General features: G+C 35.5%; 2 protein-coding genes across 8 annotated transcripts in view; one reads left to right on the forward strand and one right to left on the reverse strand.

The window, feature by feature from the left end:
* Positions 1–171: 171 nt before the first annotated feature.
* Positions 172–15,509, forward strand: LOC122573319. Of its 6 annotated transcripts, XR_006318708.1 has the most exons (16): positions 173–394; positions 505–722; positions 1,200–1,434; positions 1,526–1,728; positions 1,843–2,123; positions 2,202–2,472; positions 2,561–3,288; positions 3,541–3,813; positions 4,436–4,693; positions 5,273–5,581; positions 5,682–5,899; positions 5,976–6,092; positions 6,175–6,293; positions 6,373–6,646; positions 9,514–9,598; positions 10,054–10,241. XR_006318708.1 is itself a non-coding variant. In XM_043739496.1 (15 exons), exons 3-15 carry the CDS (start codon positions 1,226–1,228, stop codon positions 6,543–6,545), a joined length of 3,099 nt encoding a protein of 1,032 aa, XP_043595431.1. In that variant the 5' UTR covers positions 172–394; positions 505–722; positions 1,200–1,225; the 3' UTR covers positions 6,546–7,308. The 6 variants fall into 6 exon arrangements, 3 of the variants coding, with proteins under 3 accessions (XP_043595431.1, XP_043595430.1, XP_043595429.1); XM_043739496.1 differs by lacking the exons at positions 9,514–9,598; positions 10,054–10,241 and having other exon boundaries at positions 172–394; positions 1,526–1,635; positions 1,696–1,728; positions 6,373–7,308; XR_006318707.1 differs by lacking the exons at positions 9,514–9,598; positions 10,054–10,241 and adding an exon at positions 14,744–15,509.
* Positions 7,088–18,274, reverse strand: part of LOC122573321 (follistatin-related protein 5-like) — a 46,895-nt gene continuing 35,708 nt past the window's right edge. For both annotated transcript variants that reach the window (XM_043739497.1, XM_043739498.1), the window contains 15 exons: positions 14,738–14,873; positions 12,611–12,850; positions 11,930–12,114; positions 11,715–11,849; positions 11,496–11,628; positions 11,162–11,322; positions 10,877–11,000; positions 10,515–10,808; positions 10,043–10,164; positions 9,673–9,810; positions 9,369–9,584; positions 9,135–9,285; positions 8,844–9,044; positions 8,617–8,763; positions 7,088–8,549 (listed from right to left, as the gene is read on the reverse strand). In XM_043739497.1, coding sequence (XP_043595432.1) covers positions 8,320–8,549; positions 8,617–8,763; positions 8,844–9,044; positions 9,135–9,285; positions 9,369–9,584; positions 9,673–9,810; positions 10,043–10,164; positions 10,515–10,808; positions 10,877–11,000; positions 11,162–11,322; positions 11,496–11,628; positions 11,715–11,849; positions 11,930–12,114; positions 12,611–12,850; positions 14,738–14,873 — 2,613 coding nt within the window. In that variant the 3' untranslated portion in view covers positions 7,088–8,319. The remainder of the gene's footprint in view (positions 8,550–8,616; positions 8,764–8,843; positions 9,045–9,134; positions 9,286–9,368; positions 9,585–9,672; positions 9,811–10,042; positions 10,165–10,514; positions 10,809–10,876; positions 11,001–11,161; positions 11,323–11,495; positions 11,629–11,714; positions 11,850–11,929; positions 12,115–12,610; positions 12,851–14,737; positions 14,874–18,274) is intronic.

An 18,274-nucleotide genomic window follows, 5' to 3' on the forward strand; every position in this document is an offset into this window, starting at 1 on the left:
AGATCTTCTGATTCATTTATATAAAATAAAACATTATTAAAATATTTACATTTTACATATGTATTTCTATAATTTGTTTACTTATATATATAATCAGATATAATTCTTCTGAAGTAAAAGGAATATGTATTGTTTTTCGATATATCCACATCGTCTTTCATAAAATAATTTTTTGTAGAAACGAAAACTTTTATCAAATGTAAAATACAATTTTAGGCGCGCAAATGAAATTTCCCTAGGAAGCAGGAAGTACCTATATTATAAATTACAAAATATGCCAACTTCCTGAAGCGCCGTAGGTAAATCTTCCTTTTCTAACGCTTCCATTGACCATGCCGTTTACTGCAATGGCGGTATAGATACTTCATGAAGAAGAAAGTGGATTTTCTGCAATGTAAGTGAATATTGTTTTTGTTTTTTCTTTTATGCACTCATATTAAATATGAAATTGTATGGTTTTTCTGTGTAAATTTATATCGAATTTATGGTATTACAACATTACAGGATGATTACGATTTGAGTGGGCAAGGTCTAGTTGTACTTTTATAGACTATAGAATTCAGTTTCTTCCATATTGATCAGTGTACTAGCCAATATAACATAATCTTACTTATAAAAAACAAAAAAATCCAGTTACCGATAATAATTGTTCCTCAAGGAGTTTTCCGGCTTACAAGAATAGGACGCCAAAGAATTCGCGGTAATCGTTCCCGACGTCTTAGGTTAGGATGATTTAAGTATTGTTTGATGATTTTATGTAACCTAATATAATTTGCAAAAGTCTAGTTTGAAATGGCATTTATGTTTTCATGTAATGTTCTTTCATGTTTATTTATCGTTAATTTTATAGTAAATAAAACATACTTAAATAATGCATGTTATATTAACAAAAAAATAGAAGAAAAACAAAACAACAAATAAATCTTATAAAACCTTTTTGTTTCTAGTAAATGTACTCTGTATTATAATATTTCATAGTATTAGATATTTATACCTTCGTATATATTAGGTTTGTATTCGTTATACATATAAATTATTAATTTCATGAATTTTTGTTAAGACAAATGTAAGGTTTTATTATTTTAAAAAGTATTAATATGGGAAAACTTAAAAAAAATGTATTTATGTTAGAAGAAGATATAATGTTGATTTTAACAAATGTACATTGATTCTTTCTTTTGTAATAATTATACTTTTAGGTAACACTTGCTATTTTACTATCTGAATGGACAATAAGGTGGATGTCTCAGAAGTAGAAAATATTTCAATGATTGGATCGTCTGAAATCTTTTATCTGCCTGAAGTAGCAGAGATATCAGAGGTGTTAGATTCTACTGGTCTCAGTCCACTGACGTCTTCTTTAGATCATACTTTAACTCTTCAAGAGGATAAGCTGCTTTCATCAGAAGTTAATATGGGCATAGAAGATACATGGTATCATTAATATTACTTGTTCAAATAGTTAGCAATATATATATATATATATAACAAATCATATTGGTCTACATCAACATTTTTGTTATAGGACTGAAGCAAATAGTTCTACATCAGATTATGCTATTCCACTTCCACCACCACCTGGTTTAAATGATTTCACAGATGTTGGTGCAGATCCTATTGGTGATAGCGGAACTGGTATAGAGTATGGCCCATTTTTACCTCCCGGTACTCCAGCTCTAAATAATTTGTTTTCAGAAGGTGGAGATTCTCAAGATGATTCTCCCATGGGTGTGTATAAATTCTTATGTATTTATGTATACACTTCTAATAGTTTCATTTTGAAATGATTTTCTTTATTAAGTTTATTGAATAGTAATATTTTTGTGTGTTTCCATGTTATAGAAGACGTAGTTTTACGTGCTGGAGTATGTGGTCTTCGTAATCTTGGTAATACTTGCTTTATGGCTGCTGGTTTGCAATGTTTGACTGCAACACCACCCGTCCTGCGACATTTTTTGGATTTACAGCAGGGGGGGGAAAAACTACCTCCTCCAGGATCATTGATGGCACATTTTAGCGTACTTCTTGGCAAAATGTGGTCTGGGAAATATAGTGTCCTTAGGCCTACTGAATTTAAACAGACATTAGGCGCGTATCATTCACAATTTAAAGACAATAGACAGGTAATTATAAGATATTTTTATAGATTGTTTAATTATTATTGAATAATTTAAATAATTATTATGAATAATAATTAACAGCATGATTGTCAAGAATTTCTTGCACTTTTACTGGATTCTTTACATGAACAAATGAATACAGCAAAGTGTACAAAAAATTGTCAAACTCCTTCATCTACAACCACTGCCAACTCTATTAATTCAATTGAGAATTCAAATGGGAAAATGATGTCCCCAGTCACTGCCACTAGTAATTCCAATTGTAATACGGATATATTGGAAATGTATGATTGCTTACCATCACCAGAATGTCCAAATAGCCCTAATGTTACTATGGCAGGTTCACCAAGAGGTAAAAATATACTTAATATAGATTTATAATAAGTAAAAATTATATACATGATACATACACAGAAATTATAAAAATTAACTGATTTTAGATTTAGGTTCACCAATAGGTGAATTAGATAGTATCGCAAATTCGCCACGAGGATCGCCTTTGAACGATGGTGAAGATGATGAAGAAACACTTGATTCTGATGAAACTGTTGAAGCAAAGTCAAGTACGTTTATTCACAATGAAGTTGATGAAAAAAAAAGTGAAGTTACGCCTTCGTTACGGCTGGAAACATTAATCGAACTTTCGAAAAATGTACCAAAATATCATGGTCTTTATGATATTCATAAAGAAGCGAAAACTAGCAATGCAAACTTTTTAGTAACACAACAAGAATGTAATAATGAGATTCATTATGATTCTCAAAAATTTCCAAAGGAAAATGTTCGCAGAATGCCTTTAGACAATTCAAATCTAATGGAAAATCATGATTTTGACAATAAAAGTGTCAGTATCAAAAGAATAAAGGAAGTCAATGTTCAAAAAGTCAATTGTGGTGTAGATTATGCATCAAGTGGTTCTGATATAGAATATGATAATGGCTTAGAAAAATGTAATGTAAAACGTATGAGACTGGATGATCAAGAGAAGAATCATAAACGTGATGGTCAAGGAAGCATTAGTTCTCAATGTACACGAATGTCACAAAGCTATGGAAATGGTGCTATAGAGACACAAGATGAGCTTGAAGCAGACAAACATTGGGCAAAGCATTTAAAATCTAATAGAAGTATTATCGTTGATACTTTCCAGGGACAGTTTAAAAGCAAGGTAAATCTATCATATCATATATAATACTTTATGTTCATACTATGGAGACTGCGTTGGGGTAATTTACACACATAATTGATTTTTACCGTAAAATGTTTCCTATATTAAACTTCAGCAGTTATACCTTCTTGCTTTGCGAAGCATAAAAAGCAGGTCTCATTTTGCTGATATATGATAATATTTAAATTACAAATATACATGTTATTTATGTATAAGATTGAAATAACTATCATTGTTATATTTCCTTTATAGGTTGTTTGTGCAGTATGTAATCATGTTTCTGTTACATATGAACCTTTTATGTATTTATCAGTACCGCTGCCCCACGCAATGGAAAGACAATTAAACGTTACATATGTTCCCGCAAATGGTGATCAACCTATAAAGTGTGTTGTTTCATTAAATAAGCAATCACGCATTGGAAAATTGAAGAAGGAGCTACTAAAAACACTTGGCAAAGAAAACATCGCAGTAAGAAATATTGCACTTGCCGAAGTTTTAGAAAATCATATATCGAAGATTCTGGTAAGCGTAACTCCTCCTTAACTAATTCCTATTGCATGTATGTATATATTAAGAAATTTTTATTCGTTTAGTCAGTCCATTGTGGGTTTATGGTATTTCAAAGAAGTCTGCAGATTTAGTAGATATTTGGATAATGAGGTTACTAGAATAATCCTTTAATCCAATATGTTTTTTAAGGATATATCAAGTTATTTGTTTTAATTAGGAATAAAGTTCAATTTTATTCCATATCATGAAAAACGGTGCGTGGGTCTATATGTTAATGCAAGAATAATTATGGAGGGTGAAGAAGGCGGCTTATCGAGTAGTCTCGATAATCGTTGATACTGCTCTCCAAGAGTAAATGTTGTGGAAGAACATTCTCGTAGCATAAAGTTTAGTTACGAGGCTACATTCCATCACACAGATTCAATTTCTTTGTTTCTGTACTCTTTTATATATGTTTAATTTGGTTTTCGTTATATACTTTCTTGTTATTGGCCAACTATGGCCATCGTTCCTCGATTATATTATTTTACCCTTGCACCGTAGGTATCGGGAATTATGTATCTTGTTTGCTGTAACTTATCACACTAGACGGAATTGTCATTGTTGGATTGTACATCAAGGTTTTACATTTAAGGATGACAATACACTCTTGAGACACATCAATGATACAAATCGATCTATATATGCCTTTGAACTCACGGAACCTCCTGATGCGTACACTTCAGTATCAGACGGTGGTGGAGATCGTATAACGGAGGCTGATTCCTGTCAAAAATGTACAGTTATGGGAGAAGAAATTCCATGTACAATTTGTCTCGAAGAATTGGACGGAGATTTGAAAAAGCATAGCGGAAATAGTTGCAACTTTGTTATGTGCGATACTTGTATTGAGGTAGGCTACTCTGTAGTTTAATTTTTCTAATATGTTCGCAAGAATGAACAGCGTTAAACGATCAAAATTTCCTATTAATTTATTTTTTACATTATTATTGATACTTTATTCGCATAATCGTAATTGGTATAATACGTAAACCCGATGATGAAAACGGCAGCTTCAATCTAGCGGAAGGGGTGTACAGGCAAGGTACATAGTTACCACATTTTCACCTCGGGAAGGTCTGAGATTCAGTCAATAAACGTTCTAGCCGGACGGTATCATAAGGGTACGTACGGGAACCAGAAATAGCTTTTTGTTGCCAATTAGCCCAGGAAACTTCGCTCGAAGTAGAGGTACTTGGAAACGAAAAGATGGAAACCCGTATGGTTCGCTATTTGAGTACAATCCGCAAGCCAAAGGACTTATACTTTGGAACTCAATTCAGACTAATCTGAAGCTGCTGTATACTGAGGGTATTATATTATCCTTTAACAGTCATATCACATTGCAAAAATTGAACTTTAAGTACATATTTCAATCTCACATGTTACAATGTAAACTTTCTAAGTTATTGTTTTATATTTAATTTAACAGAATTACTTCAAAAATCAAACGGAACCGCAAATGTGTCCAATGTGTTCAACCTATATGACTGCATCATCCTTTATTAAAATAGATCAAACAGGCAGACCAAGACCTGCAATTAGGATCTTAAATGTACCATTGGTCTTGCGACATGATACAACAAATGAAACCACAAACAATCGTAAAGGAACAAAACTTTTTGGATATCCGCATTTAGTAAGATTACCTTCAAGAGTAAACGCTAAGGACTTGTATGATATTGTAAGAAAAAATGTACCACAAGAAGGAAATTATACACTTCATTTTGTTACAGGACAGGTTAGAATCTCTATCTATTATTTTTTGTGGATATTAATCTGAATATAAATAGTTTTTGATATAAAATTAAATATATTAACGAATGTACCTTTCTTAATAGGGACATCATTGTTCTCGTTGTATGTATACTACACATTGTACAGGGTGCAGTGTACCCGAAACGGGTATGGTAATCTTGTGTAATGGTGATACTCTAGCTGTACGTTATACGGAACAGGTTCCTAAGACCGCATCGCCCATTGATCATGTTAGCGTCAGCAAACAAAGGCCTCATCATCCTTTGTCTTTATATGATTGTCTTCAAGCATTTAGTCAAAGGTAAAATTTATCATTGATGATTAAAATTTTCTAGTTCCACAAATTTTTCAAATAACTAATAAATAATATTTTATAGTGAAACATTAGACGAATATAATCCTTGGTTTTGCCCAAAATGCGAACGAAATCGGTGCGCTACGAAAACTCTCACAGTTCATAGATATCCCAAGTTCCTTATAGTATATTTGAAACGGTATGTTTACTTTTGACTGTATGACAACATAAAGATAAAATTTGTTCTTCAAAATACGATAATTGTATTTTGTTTATTATAGATTTGTATTTTATGAGTGTACTAGTATGAAGTTAGACGATAAAGTTACATTTCCCTTGGTTGGTTTGAGCGTTGGACAACACTTATACGATCTTTATGCATGCGTTTGTCATTTTGGAGGTATATATCTTCATTTTATTTCATTCTTAGTTAAAAATGATGTAAGAGATGTTCTTATGTATTGTTAATGTATTATAAGGGGTCTCAGCTGGACACTATACAGCATACGCAAAAAATCCTCGCACTGATATGTGGTACTACTACAATGATGAAATTACAAGCAGACAAAAACCTCAAGAGGAAGATTTTAGCAACGCATATATACTTTTTTACAGTCGGCAAGGGACCAATTTAAAATCGTGCAATATATAACCAGTGCTGGAACAAAGAAACTGGCAAATAGATAGTGCCAGTGATATACAAAGTGTGAGAAACAGAAGAGTAACTGGGAAATCAAGAGAAGAGTTTACAAGGTGCTGCGTTTATATGTTAATCGAACTACGTCATATTGAATGGAAAACTGCTTACAAATCTTTCGATCTATTTTTCCTAATAATTCGTTCATGGTCTGCCTCTGTGTCTCTTTTCCTTCCTTATATTATTCAATTTGATGCTGTTCAATTCGCAGTAAATATTTTACAGACGGTATAGCGTGCGGGATATTATACACGTGGAAATTCATTGACTGTCAATTGTATCTATCACTAGAGGTAAATTCATGCATTTTATCGGTGATTGTTTACTGAATTGGAAGGTATAGTGTAATTACCAGATTGTTAATGACATTAATCGTGAAAAACAGCAGTTGTGCAAGGAAGAGTTGATAATTTGGAAAGAATTAAGCGTATTTATACCGGATTAGTGCGTAAACGTACGTCGAATTTGTACAGTAGGTGATTAAAGTAGACTTTGAGGTTTTGAACAGACGTAATTTATTAGTGAATAAAGGCGAACGTTACGGCTAGACACACTTAAAAGTACGATTCTTAACGATGGAGCGTAACCATTCACTGTATCACTATTTACTTTTTATCTGAATGGATACAAGACTGCTAAGATGTTCGTAATCTGCATGTACATTGTAGAAAAAAGGATTTGTATTTGCAGATTATTTATTAAATTACTTTTGTTGTAATTTTATTACAAGGTATTCATTTTACTTGTTATATGCTCTCGTATTTTCACGCGTACAATGGACACACGCATGCGTTATAATACATAATCATCATACCCGTTGTTAATATACTATTTGTGGCCCGATGACTGTATTATACGTCTTTGTCGGATAGGTTATTGTAAAAATTATCGTAAAAGAAATGATTCTAATTTTTCGGTTAAAACCTGCCAACTATGGAGTGATTATACTGTATTATATTTGTGTTCATTCGATTTATGTAATTTCGTGATTGTTTCTTGTTTTCTAATCAACTGGTTTAGCTACGATATACAAGTTATTGACAAATCTTTGGCTATAACATTAATACCTCTTGATATCATTTAACGAAAAACTTTTAATATATCGTTAGAGATAAAAATCGCTAAATTTCTAAATTGTTTTGTTATATTGAGCTTAATAATATTAGGTTTTAATAATTTATAGTACATGTTGGGTAAGAAATAACATTATTCTAATTGCTATTTGGAAGAATTGTAATTGTATTCTTATAGCCATCGAAAATTTATTCGAAAGAGAAATATATTAGTACAAAGATTGAGATATGCAAAATCGAGGGAAACTAAGGCCACCGATAGGGTAATGATTAGGTACGTTAAATATGTATGTAAAAGACGATCTTTGGTATGTACATTAAAAAATCTTATCGTTAAATGTTTCGCGATAAATATTTGTATTATAACGATCAAAAACGTTTATTTGCTCGATGGTGTCAAAAATACGCCATTAATTATTGAAGAGCAGTATTGGGAAACTTTTTAGATATTTTAACGATAACCATGAATAATGGTATGTTGGTGTTAGAATATATTTCTCAAAATTTGTTTCAACCGTTCCTTTCTCTAACCTAACAAAACTACAATTATTCTACCCTTTTGTTCAAATGGTGATGTACATATCACTGTTTCTTCTGTGCTTGGCTACTTTTCTTTATCTATACGCGCCGTATATCGTTGTCAAAATTTCGATTGTTTAATGTAAAGACACTGTAAACCATACCACTGCTCCAGGATGTTCCAGCCCTCCAATCTCGCAATTTATTGTTCGGGTTTCACCATTTAAAACGAATAGTGCATCACTAGATGGGCTGACCATATATTTACCAAATATGCCACTTTGTACAATTGGTCTATTCGGGTTTCCCCATTTTGTTAAATTAGGCGACGTTGCTTTGCCCACGCCTGTTATCATTTCCACTTTACCTATAGTTAAAAATTAATGTTTTAACTTTTGATACAGTATTATATTATTTTAAAATTTTCATTGTACCAGTGGACAGATCAAGGAAGAGAATGTTTTCTTTGTCAATAGATGATGCGTAAATATCATAACCGTGCGTCGTTTGTGATGGATAGAGCGCGATATCGCTGATATTTAATGTCGTTTTTACGTCAAATGCGAATTTTAAACCATCGGCTAAAAAAAAAAAAGGATTGGTTAATTGTTATGAGTAATACCGTTAATAATCTTATAAAGAAAAAATAAATTCTAGTTACATGATACTTCTTGTACGACTAGAGTTACGCCTGTGTCTTGTTTGTCTAACGTGACAAGGTGCCGAGAGTCGGGTGAAATAGTTGGTTTCCCTAAAAGATTTGGTTTGTATGCAAGAACGGTGTCAGTTAAATAATCTAACAGCAATTGGCCTGTTGGTCGGTTGGTAACCGGTTCTTGACATTCGATTACTACAAATCCATCTGAAAAAATTATAAGGTATATTTATAGATTGTTTCAGTTATGTATCAAACATTTATCAATTTAATACATAACTAAAATAAATTACTCACATAGGACTGAAAATTGGACATTCACTGGAACACAATTATAAGAACTTAAATCAGCGCTACGTGTATATTTCATATTCTTTAAATCAAGTTTATACATGTTACGTTGATTCGCATGACTCACATAACCGTACTTGAACACGTTCTCAATATCCTAAAAGATGAAAAGTATACGGTAATACTTACGTTTACGTAGTTTCAGAGTAGATTATAATTTTCAATGATTAAGAGACTTACTTGTGATTCAGGAATATAAATATTTTGGATTATATCAAATTGCGCATCGATAGGTTCTGGTCGAATCGCTCGGTGCTTTTTCTTCTGAGCAGCATCTTCTATTACTTGCACCGTTTTTACATCGATGTCTTTCTCGTTTCGCCAGTTCAATATCCATACTTGGTCGAGAGAGGAAACATACCAGAGCTGAACAGGGTTTTTGTCGGTCGGTACCACCTAATATATAAAGAGTAAGATTTATTTTTAATCGTAGTAGTTGTATTTAACGAATAGAAGCAATATCGACAAATTAAAATTTACTCACATCGACTATAACCATTTGTATTTCACTGATGACAAGTACGCGATCTTTATCTGGTTGACTGACGTACACATATCGATTTGCTACATTAATCGCGCGTCCCCATGAACAAGGGACACCCTTAATTCCACACACGTATTCCTAAGTTACGAAGTTTAATACATGAAAACATGAAAATGAATTTGTTAGTCCAGGCTACCGTTTATAATTATTAAATATTTGAAAGTATTCACAACGTCGATATAACAACAGTAATATTCGAATAAAAATGCAACTTACACTTGGAAACTTATTGAACAATAGCAATCTCGACTATGAAAGCTTAGAATCGTTTATACAACAGACAATTATTTAATAACATGTTTAATTTTACCTGTGTACCAGGTATCACATCCGTAGAGCGAATTTCATGTCGTGGTCGGCAAGCAGACGGTTCGTATACCAAAATGCCCCATTCGTGGAAAGAGAAGAATCTCCGCTCTTCGTTCTCAGTCGCTAGATAAGAACATAATTGTTATTTTAATTTATCGAAATTCGTGATCAATAAATGATCTATATTTTATATTTGCAAATACAATTACTTTTCCTTTTTTATTTTTCATTAACTGATACTGCGTTATACGTATTATATTACCTTATCCAACATGTAGAAGAAGAACAGGTTTATACATATGCATAGTAAGTAACTAATTTATCACATAACTGATAAATGATATATATATATTTATTTATTTATATTTGCGAATATAATTATATATCCCATACAGAGAGACTATTTATTTTTTGCTTTATATTAACGTATAGAAGGAGAACAGGTTTATACATACACATAACAAGTGACTTACTTGGAGTAGGTTGTTCCTGAACCACCAAGCTACTGATATCTCTGGTAACACCGCCGATACTACTAGCTTGACACATGTAGGCTCCAGTATCGGCGTAGTCAACGTTTTTAATGATGAGTTTAGTACCGTTCCCAATGATATCGTACTTATCCGGTTGATCATGGTTCAGCGCCTCGTCGTTTTTCAACCACTGCACTCGTGGAAGAGGTTCACCAGCCACGTGACATCTTACGTTTGCTTCTTCTTTCAAACGTTTCGCTTGGAATCGCGGTGTTACCTTTACTTCGGGAATAGCTAAAAAGTAATTTCGTAAAAATGATCGTTCTTGCGTTAACGAATTTTGCAATATTCGTAATACTTACTGCGAATACTTAGGATATGAGTTTGAACAACGTCTTGATTTCTAACTGCGTGACAAGTGTAATTTCCAGCGTGTATCAGTTGCACTTTCGTTAGATAAAGACTGCCATCATTGAACACTCGAATCTACCGAAGAAAAAAGTAATTACAGATTTATTATCGTTGAAGTATGAAAGTTCATTTGTCTATGACAATTATTAAATTATTATCGAACTATTTATTACAAAAAAAATATGTAAAAGGAGAGTGGTCGTCTTTTTAAAGAAATTGTTACTTGTTCATTGTACCTCAGGTTCGTTTAGCGTTTCTAAATCAGCCCCATTGCGTCGCCACACTAACGGAGGTGGCGGTGTTCCCGTGACATCGCATTTGATTTCCACATTATCGCTTACCCTCGCGGATATGTGGTTTATCTCGAGGGACTTGTCCAGAGATACCACCGAGACACCTATGAACGATTGCGCTAGTTTAAAAGATACTATACGTATGTAAAGATTTTAATTCTATACAAATGCACGTATCTTGGCTTTCGTTATTAAACGAAAAATATCGCTGAACCTTTAAAAAGATGAAAACTTGTGGCTACAATGGTTAGATCGAGTAGTTTAAAAGAATACTTACTGTAAAGTTTGCTGAACGCCATGTAAAATTCATTCACGTTCAGTTTTCCATCGCCATCCGTATCGTCATAGCTGATCATGTGACCGAGATTGCAGCCTCTGCATAATTCTTCCAAGTCTTCGTTCTCCGCAAACTACAAATTACCATTTGTCACATAAAATACATACGATCATCGATTAAATTGATTATCATGGAGAAAGTAAAATAGAAGAAAGTTACCTGTTCTAATTCTTCGCGTTCCAAATTGCCATTATTATTCCGATCGTAGTGAGAAAACATTATACTGACAAGATATTCTTTGCTGTGATTATCTTGGGACATTAATCTCGCGTGATTGTAGAGCAGCAAATTATCCTGGAATGGAAGTAATATAATCGCACAACGTTCAATGATCGAATACTATAAGCGACGTTTCACTACATATCTCCTCTTACCTTCATTATTTCGTATTCTTGATTCGAGCACTCCTTCGAATCCGAGTCGTTCTTCTCTGGTATCAAGTTATCCTTCAAACCACCCTTCTTTCGGCTTCTGGATCTTGGATAAGAAACGATCCTGCCCGTTTTAGGGGACGTTCTATTCATGTGTAAGGTTCTTCGGATATGAGCGTTTTCGATGTCTGGATTCAGAAAGGCGAGATTTTGGATTAAAATGTGGCTCGATTTTAATCACATTAGCTCTAACATTTTACCTAGTTGAAATGCGAGTGGAATATTTTCTTCTAAAATTTGATCGACGATCTGTACTGTAATTTGTTTTACTATTTGCAACATTATACAAACGATTCATAGGGTTTGAGCCAGGCTGCAGACATTTATAAAGAAATTAAAAAGTGTAGAGATACTTACACGGAATGCACATGATACGCGAAGATATATAAAATATCCATAATATAGTATTTATTAAAATATTTAGTAGGTTTCGATCTTTGCGTAAGCTCCACTTCAATCAAAATTACCACTAACATCCATAGTCTAATAATAACGATGTAGAAGAAACAATTGAAAGAATCTAAGCAGTCTGATAGATGTGTCAAAGCTAATTAGCACAAAGAGTTCGAGAATAGTCAAAGAACTTCGATAATAATTTGTAGTGAAATAACATAAGATTTTTACCATGGTGTAGACATCGCATCAGCCTGCTTCTGGTTAACGGCGATTCAGAGTGGCAGGCAGCTTTGTGTAGCTCACAGTGATTCGCGTAGATCTTTCCATTACTGGCGCAAACTGGTCGATGCCTTCGCGGGCATTTTCGTATGCAAACGCACACGGCGATGGTGTTGTTTTTTGGCAACAGTTCGCATTCTTTGCCGATCCCGCAATATTTTGCCACGCAAGGATCGATCGGATGTGGGCCTGTGAGAAAAATAAGGGAGACATCACGATTTCGCCATGGGCTTCGAACAACATCGAAAGCTATCCCCGAGCGATTGATTCCGCAAATACACGTGCGATTTGCTTTTTCCGAACGTTGCGTGCTGGTACATGATTTCAAGTTGTCCTGAATTGAATTCGAGGCTTTGAGATCCTCGAAAATCTTCTCGCGGTTAAAGTTATTTAAATCTTTTGGCTACGAGGTAGTTCGTCCCTTTTCCTTTTTCCTTTTAGTGGCTTCGCGTTACGGAATCTGCGATCTCCTTGTCTTTGGCCCGAGTTCGTTCATCAAAGAGACTCTCTCGAATATTTTATTACCGTGGTCTTGTCCAGATTTCGAGCCCTCTTGTTACGGCTTTGACAGAGAAGGGGACGCGTATTAAACAAAGAATCGCGGCTTGAAACTGGACGAGTATTTTTTTCCCTGTTTCGAGTTATTTCGAGTTTTATATGTTACACTCGTTTGACAGAGACGTAGCGTTGAATTATTGGTAAACGTCGACAGATAAATTCTGCCTGAAACTTGTTCTGGTCAACAATGCAGGATAAATATTTCATACGCGTGTTTGCCGTAATTAATACGGGTACCAGTCATGACTGACGCTAATTAGCACTCGAATTTGTAAAATTCACGACAAAGCTTCGAGTTATTATATCGGTGATTATAATAACATATCGACTGTCTTTGTGTTTATACAAATTCAATCGTTTTCTGATATTTAATATCGCGATATCGTCGATAATTGAACCGGTTGTCGCTGTTGTGTCGAGCTGCGTTTTGATTTCAATTGATATGTTCAAAGTAATCACAGGCAATATCGATATATGTACACGTATTTCAATATTATTTATTTATTCCTGCGATGCGAAGTTGAGTGCAAGTCGGTGCGTACAATTAAATTTACTTTTTAACCGGATAAAGTTGATATGCAATGTGCGCGTTATTTTACATAGTCGCGTTAATATTAATCCTTGGGTTTGTTCTTTACGCGATTCTCGCGGCGTATCGTTTAGTTTGAAAGAACGAAAAACTAAAAGAGAGATCTTTCGAGGAAGAGTCAAGATAACGGAAGTAACAGGAAAAGAGAATGACCACGAAGGTCTTGATAGGCGTTCAAATTTTCGGTGCGCTGACTATCATCAGCGCGGTGTTCTTTGTGGTGTTCTTTATCGTGAAAATACAGTACTTATAAATCCCTTTTCTCGAATGACGGACGACGTTTGGTTAAAACAGCATAAACAAATGGGCCTCGTTTCCGTTGCCGACGACGCTTCTTCGTTTTCCATTTTAAACGACTACCGTTCGAGGGCGAGAACGCGAGAATCTGGTCTTCGAATAGCGTCATTGTGCGCTGAAAATTATACATTCATCGGAATAATCACTTAATTAAGAAATGTTGAACGAGACTCGCGGGAAAAGCAGTTGCGCCGACGAAAGAATAACGCGAAAGTTTGCTTTAGAAATTTCGTAACCACGAATAAAGCGTTCACAGTACAGATGACGGGAATGACCAGCTTCTTTTTCGCTTTTTTTCTTTTTTTATTCTTGTCAGCTGTATCAAATGCACGCTGTGTGTAAACGCGTTCATTAATTTCTTCCGGCATGCCGGCCAGTTTGTTGGCTTTTCAATTTTCGTTTCTCTCGCGTGGAAGAAGAAACGACGGCTGTACGTTAATTTTGCAAAGGCTCTACTTTGTACACGTATCTTTGCTGCCTTTTTACTGAATCCGTGACGTACAACATTTTTTAATAGATCTTCTTTTTTCCTCTTATAAGACACAGCGAACGAAACGGATATTAACGAACAAAAAGCGGAATAAAGTTTCACGTGGAAATTTCGACCTATTAGATTAACCTTCGTTTCTTACTTTCAGGAAGATATGATTCTTCAGGAAGCGAGGACCGATCGATCGATGGTGGTATCGTCATCGAAAGGCTGTCACTGTTGGAGGATGACGCATCGTAGCTCTCGGCCACAGTAAAGTCTCGGTGTCGCCTTGAGTGCTGAAAGGAATGAAAAATGCATACGTAAGAACCGCAGAGAAAACTGGGTTAAAGACGCGAGAGGGTCAAGAAACAGGCTGGTGTACGGTTGGCAGGGCGAATCGATGGAAGGCACGATCGACAGTTCAGATTAGGCACGATCGAGTTTGGAAAAAGTGCATCGTTAACGAAAATTAGAGCAAAGCACTTTATCCATTGTCGATGATGCAGCTGGCTAGTATACATACATGTGCATTGTGTCACGGTATCATGCTTTTTCTAAGAACATACGGAATTTCGTTCGAGTTTGACCAGGCCGGACCGACTTGCCACGAGCCGCTATTACTTTCCATTTTTATTAAAAAGTCGAACTCGGCGAGAAGAGATGGAACGAATCGTTATTAGTAAACTTTGTTACCAAGTAATTTCTTTTGTGCTCGAGTCGTTGTTGATACAATACATCATCCGCTACGAAAATTAATCTTGTTAAAAAAAACCGCTGGGAAGATGTTTCGTAAAGGAGATTGCTTCGTTCTTTGCTACCAGAAGACTTTTATTTCTTATTCTTGTTAATTGTGCCTTTTATTTAATTGATTGAAAATAAGAAGAAAAGAAAAAGAAAACAAATAAATTGTTTCGAGACACGATGAAATCCTTTTGTTTCTGATCTGTATTACTTCCATCCATGATTATTTCGACGAAAAATAAAGAGATCCTCGGTCTTTGACGTTCATCCGACGTTAAATTCTTGCCTGGAATGAAAGATGATAAAGTATCAATATCGAGAGACAAACACGTTGGAAGGAGGGATCGAGCATCCAGGTTTCTATCTGTTCGATTTTTCATACAGCGGAACGCCATAGGATATAGTTTGGTTGGTTGTCGCATCGTTCAGAGAAAGACAAAAAAGAAAACAGGAATTGGTTGGCGGAGATCTCAAAGCGATCGGTCAAGCTCGCCGGATACTCGGAAGTTCAGCAAGGGGTTAATATACGAAGCTGAAATATCAGAACGACATCGAAATATATGAGTAGTTTTAGGATTCATTCATTCTCGCGACCGCGTTATTTCACGAGGAAATTTACGAGGACACCGCGGCATTCCGTATCTCCATTAGCGTCGCCTAAAATTGTTCATTCACGGAACGGGTGTTTTCAATTACTCCCTGAAATTACCGGCCGCTAGGGAGAATAACTTTTTGGAAGGGAACTTTAAGAATTAATTTAGATAGTCTGAGAACTCGTCTTTAAGAATCATTAAACTTCAAGCAGCTTCTCTCATTCTTGTGGTTGACGTTGGATCCGTTGCTTTTTTCATTAAACATATTTTCTAAACATACTCGTCTCTTCCTCGTGCCACCGGCTCGCAGATTTTATATTTTCAATTTTTTTTTCAATTTTAATATTTTATCTTCATCGTGAGAAAAATACAGATAATGTAACTCGTGCGATATTGTGACCATTTCGATATCGATCATGATACAAAAAGATCGTGTCCGTTAACGACAACGTAAAGATCGATTAAATGGCTAAATTTTATTCAACTATACGTTCTATTTTACCTATTAAGAATTAATATTTGAAACATTTTTTACACGACGTCTGATCGATTGTATGCTAGATAATATTAAGCGCGTCTAACCGCAGAAAGTTAGACTTTCACAATGTAATTATCTAAAAACAAACCACCGAAGAAAGATCTTGGTTGTAACGACATCTAATAAATCCTGTACCACTACTTGAGTTCATCGAGTGATGTGCCTCTTAGTACATTTTATTTATCACACAAATTAGAGATCTGACTAGCTATTTCTGATTTCGGTTTCTCGTACCATTCAGCTTTCGAGCCGTATTTCATACACTTTCCTACGAAGTTTTATCAAATCGATCACTTGAACTCAAACAGCCAATTCGTTTTGGAAAAATTACGATTTCGCTCGAGGCAAGGATACATTCACACGTTCGGTAGATACGTCCGACACTGTGTCCGATCCAATTACGACCAGCTATTTCGTTGGTTCCACGACTTGCCGTATTAACGCGTGTTATTTTGGATTATCGATTAACGCTGTCAGCGTGGTCGATGCCATTGATTACAGTGCAGCCGACGGCGTATCGGGATTTTAACAATACGTTCCACGTTCGTGAAAATCGGTGCAATTTTATCGCGCGAAAGTGGAGGACCCTTCCATTTCGTTCGAACGTTCGTTGGAGGAAATTTTCAGCTCTTTGTCAAAGAAGTAATCGGTATAAGAGGCGAACTTGAAGCGAATGTAACGAAAAGGTGTTACAGGTACACGTTTGGACGTTCATTAAGAGGTAAGTTGGAGGGAACTAGTTCGGGTATTAGAAGTAACAGCAGAATGTTCCTTGCCACGAAAAACGCTCGTAAGTACGCTCCTTATACGAAATTACCGTGCCATTATTTTCGCCCGAGATAATGAAATGTCGCGTACGAACGTTTCGTGTTTACCGTGGGCTTGACATTTTTTGAACGAGGACGATAATTAATTGATAATACTATATCACTCGGACGAACCACGAGTAATAGCAGTGGGAGAAAATTATTTGCGGATGGAACGCAGTCGAGCGAAAGTTGTCTGAGAAGATCGTTAGGATCGAAATCAGAAGAACAACCAGCTATGGAAATTAGCCAGTTTGCAGCGCTCGAATTCAGTTGTCAGACGTTGTTTGCATTTACATTTATCATGGGTGTCGTGCAATCAAATCCGCTTCAGGCCGTGAAGCGAATTATCCTCGCATGTTGGAGGACGTACACGGGACAAATGCCGGCACCGATCCAACCACCTATGCGTTGGGTAAATTCTGGCACGCCAACAATTATGTTGGACTACAACGGTACACGATCCATGAGACAAGTGGTGTCCAGCATACTAGTGCACATGCATCAGAACAAACACTTCCGGTCAACATTAGCGGAATGGTCAGCACAGCCGCTCGTGCAGCAATGACGGCAAGTCAGATGTCCATGCTGTGATTCCGTAGGTTCCGATAGAAGGAGAGAACTTGAGAAACGGGCTATGTGATACAACTTGGACTAGATTCTCCAGGGAATCAAAAATAGCAAAGAAATTCTATTCTGCTATCCCGCTGTTCTATTCTGACGATGAAAGAAGAAGGACAACGTATGTCATTCTAATGCATGGATTTGATGATGTAACGCGATATGAATTGATAACACCGAGATTATCTCAGAGTCAAAGGATTCGAATTGGATAAATTTAGAGTTGAGAGACCTACCACAGATCGCTTTAAGATCGAGTGCTTCGTGGCGAATCCAGAGTCGAGAGATTTGCCAGAAAGTATCTCAGGCTTGAGGGGACTGCCAAGGACAATCTCGGTGTTGAAAGAACCTTTCTTGGACTGCCTCAGGGTTAAGAACTTGTCATGGACTATCTAGTG

This window comes from Bombus pyrosoma, linkage group LG12 (genome assembly GCF_014825855.1).
Source record: "Bombus pyrosoma isolate SC7728 linkage group LG12, ASM1482585v1, whole genome shotgun sequence".
NCBI lineage: Eukaryota > Metazoa > Arthropoda > Insecta > Hymenoptera > Apidae > Bombus > Bombus pyrosoma.

What these genes read in the sequence shown, in the direction of transcription:
- LOC122573319 (XM_043739495.1), top strand. Translation starts at nt 1,226, where the DNA reads ATGGACAATAAGGTGGATGTCTCAGAAGTAGAAAATATTTCAATGATT. An exon ending in TGTGCGATACTTGTATTGAG is followed by an intron (nt 4,694 to 5,272) that starts GTAGGCTACTCT and finishes TTAATTTAACAG; the next exon opens with AATTACTTCAAAAATCAAAC. An exon ending in ATGCGTTTGTCATTTTGGAG is followed by an intron (nt 6,294 to 6,372) that starts GTATATATCTTC and finishes ATGTATTATAAG; the next exon opens with GGGTCTCAGCTGGACACTAT.